The sequence below is a fragment of the Sphaeroforma arctica genome, assembly GCF_001186125.1.
Source record: "Sphaeroforma arctica JP610 unplaced genomic scaffold supercont1.731, whole genome shotgun sequence".
Classification (NCBI taxonomy): Eukaryota; class Ichthyosporea; order Ichthyophonida; genus Sphaeroforma; species Sphaeroforma arctica.
In genome coordinates, this window is record NW_014039827.1 from 44,204 (window position 1) to 46,857 (window position 2,654).

Sequence of the window (2,654 nt, forward strand, 5' to 3'; positions counted from 1 at the left end):
ATTTGATATGAATTATCTATATAGTTTAAATATGGATTTGAATATTTATCTATCTAAGTTTATATGTATATTTGTGTGTGTTTGTGTTTGTGTGTTGTATTCGTATTTTTGTCTGAGTGTAGTGTAGTGCTATATTGAATTCATTTCTGTCCAAATGCGCCATTTTTTTTATACTTCATTTTATATAAGTACTCTGAAGGAAGAAAGTGTACAATTATTCATTTATATATTGTAAATGTTCACATTATCACATTATCATGTACATAAGCGATCTGATCTGGAGCTTTATTAGCAAACAGTCTTCAAAGTAAACCCCTCGGTAAATTTCTTGTGCATGTTGTGTTGGTAGGTAAATTGACTGTATTTCTTTGAACCAGTTTGGCATCGGTGTTATAGCCACAACATGCAGCTGCATTTGTAGGCTGCAGTGTCAGTTTTCAATTTTCTTCCCTTGTATTAAGTTTTACTCCTACGTGTATTTCACAGATACCTTTGTATTGATTATGCGTATCTGAGTTTTTAGCTTCTATGCATAAGGATGTGTGCGGCACAATGTAACAGTTATTGTAGTAATGCTCTCGATTTGTTCTGCTTCGAGTCGATTTTGTGATTTTCCATTGTACTGTCATGCTACCCCAAATAAATTTGTATATTCCAATCATTGGCCGCTGCAATCTCTCTCTAGGTAGCTGTGAAGACATTTGCGCGTGGTAGTATCGCGAGCAGTATTTTTGAGCGTGAAGTTTCCATTCGAACAGCCATGCCAGCCCATCAAAATCTTGTAGCGCTCATAAGATCGTCCGTGAGTGGGCCCGAAAATATGGAGGTTGGGTCGTCTGCTTCTGTTAGTAGTGCTTTGAAGGATAGATCTGTAGTGGATGAGGATGCTTTTGATTTTGAAATCTTCGATGTCAGTGAAGATTTGGGCTTCAATGACGTACACTGTTTGACACTTGAGCGATCTACTTCAGAAGAAGGTGACTTCACATTGGTGGAAGAATTTTGTGACGGGGGTAGTTTGTCAGATCTGATTATCCAAGGATATCTTGAGTATAATGAGCCGCTTGCTGTTACAATAATGCAGCAGTTGGTGTGCGGGGTCATGCATATGCATGTTCATGGTGTAGCCCACTGCGATATCAAGCCAGAAAATATTGTCGTTAGCGGACACGTAGCGGGCGAGGACAGCCACATATGTGCTAAGCTTTGCGACTTCGAACATGCTGTGGTGGTCACTGATGTTCTTACGCAATCTAGCCGTCGAAGCTCTGGGAGGTGCTCTGGCACTATCCCGTACTGTGCACCAGAGGTATTTGTGATTATAAGTAAATCGCGTGCAAATAAATCGTGTTTGCGTCCAGCTATACCCTCTTTGGTGACTTTATTCTACGGCCCAATGAAATATTACACTAAGGATTTTCAGTGCTAGTACTATCATCTCTGGACATTCGCTTATTGACGCCTTATCCTGATCACTTGTAATCATTTCAGATGTTCTCCAATCAGCCCACAGAATATGACCACAAAGCTCTCGATGTGTGGAGCTGCGGTATTGTTTTGTATGTTATGCTGAGTGGATTGTTTCCCTGGTGTAAGGCGGCTTTGGAAGATGATTACTGTCGCTTGTATCTTATCTCTGGTGATACGAGAGATCTGGACGGCTGGGATCAGATACCTGCACGCTTTCGTCCCCTATTGCTGGGAATGGTGTGTCGATTTAATAAGCATCGATTTTTAATGTATTCTGTTTGTTACATCAAATATTTTCTAGCGATCGATTTAGCGAAAAGCAGTATCTTGATCTAACCTTGCAAATTGAACACAGTTTGAATTGAATTTTACTCGGGAAACGTGGGCTTACGTATCCTCGAATTCTCCTCGTACAATATAGTTGCAAGTAGATCCATCAAAGCGACTGATCATCCAAGAGGTAGAAAGGTGTCTCAGTGAATTGCCCGGAGATGTGACGTGACCGACGTTACAAGTCGTTTATTATATTCGAAATCTTGAGCTGGTGCCAGGATGTAGATCGCTTCGGCACTTTAGTTACAAAATTAGCTATGAATAGATCTGGGTCTGAAGGCACACCGTCGTATTTACTTCCGATCATAATTTTCCAGCTCATTTACGTCTGAGGGTGAAATTTATAATGTCGCATCTGGCATAACGTGGAGGCGCATGCGTCTCTTGCAGCTGACGATCGCATATAAATCATTTTGCTTACGGTGGGTATTAAATACCTTTCAGTAATGATCTGCATATGAGCGCATATGATGTGTGTGTTTATTTAGGTCGACATTAGCTATTCTTACATGATCAAAATAAACTGTCTCGCATTAGCATACATATGGTATACTGGTCTTGTGTAATTGTGCTCGGTGGCTTCAATATCATATGAATTTTATCTTATTTTACATACCCACATGTTTTAAGTCTCAACTTGGTTGAAGCTCAAAAAATAGGTTTTCAACACATTTCTCTCTGCCGCCGAACAACCAAACCCCAAAACAAATATAGTTTCGTGAAAAACAAACAGAATGACTTTTAGAAAATATGTCTTTTTGTTCTACTAACATGTACATGTGTGGCCACAAGCGTTGATTCGTCAATCCCGCGGGTAACAGCAAATTTTCGTAGTGACCCGGATAACAATT

At 39.9% G+C, this 2,654-nt stretch overlaps 1 protein-coding gene across 1 annotated transcript; it reads left to right on the forward strand.

Moving 5' to 3' along the window:
- Positions 1–683: 683 nt before the first annotated feature.
- Positions 684–2,352, forward strand: SARC_08297 (CAMK/CAMKL protein kinase). The gene is made up of 3 exons (XM_014297741.1): positions 684–1,309; positions 1,492–1,707; positions 1,892–2,352. The coding sequence occupies exons 1-3, from the start codon at positions 761–763 to the stop codon at positions 1,970–1,972; spliced, it is 846 nt and encodes a 281-aa protein (XP_014153216.1). The 5' UTR covers positions 684–760; the 3' UTR covers positions 1,973–2,352.
- Positions 2,353–2,654: the final 302 nt, after the last annotated feature.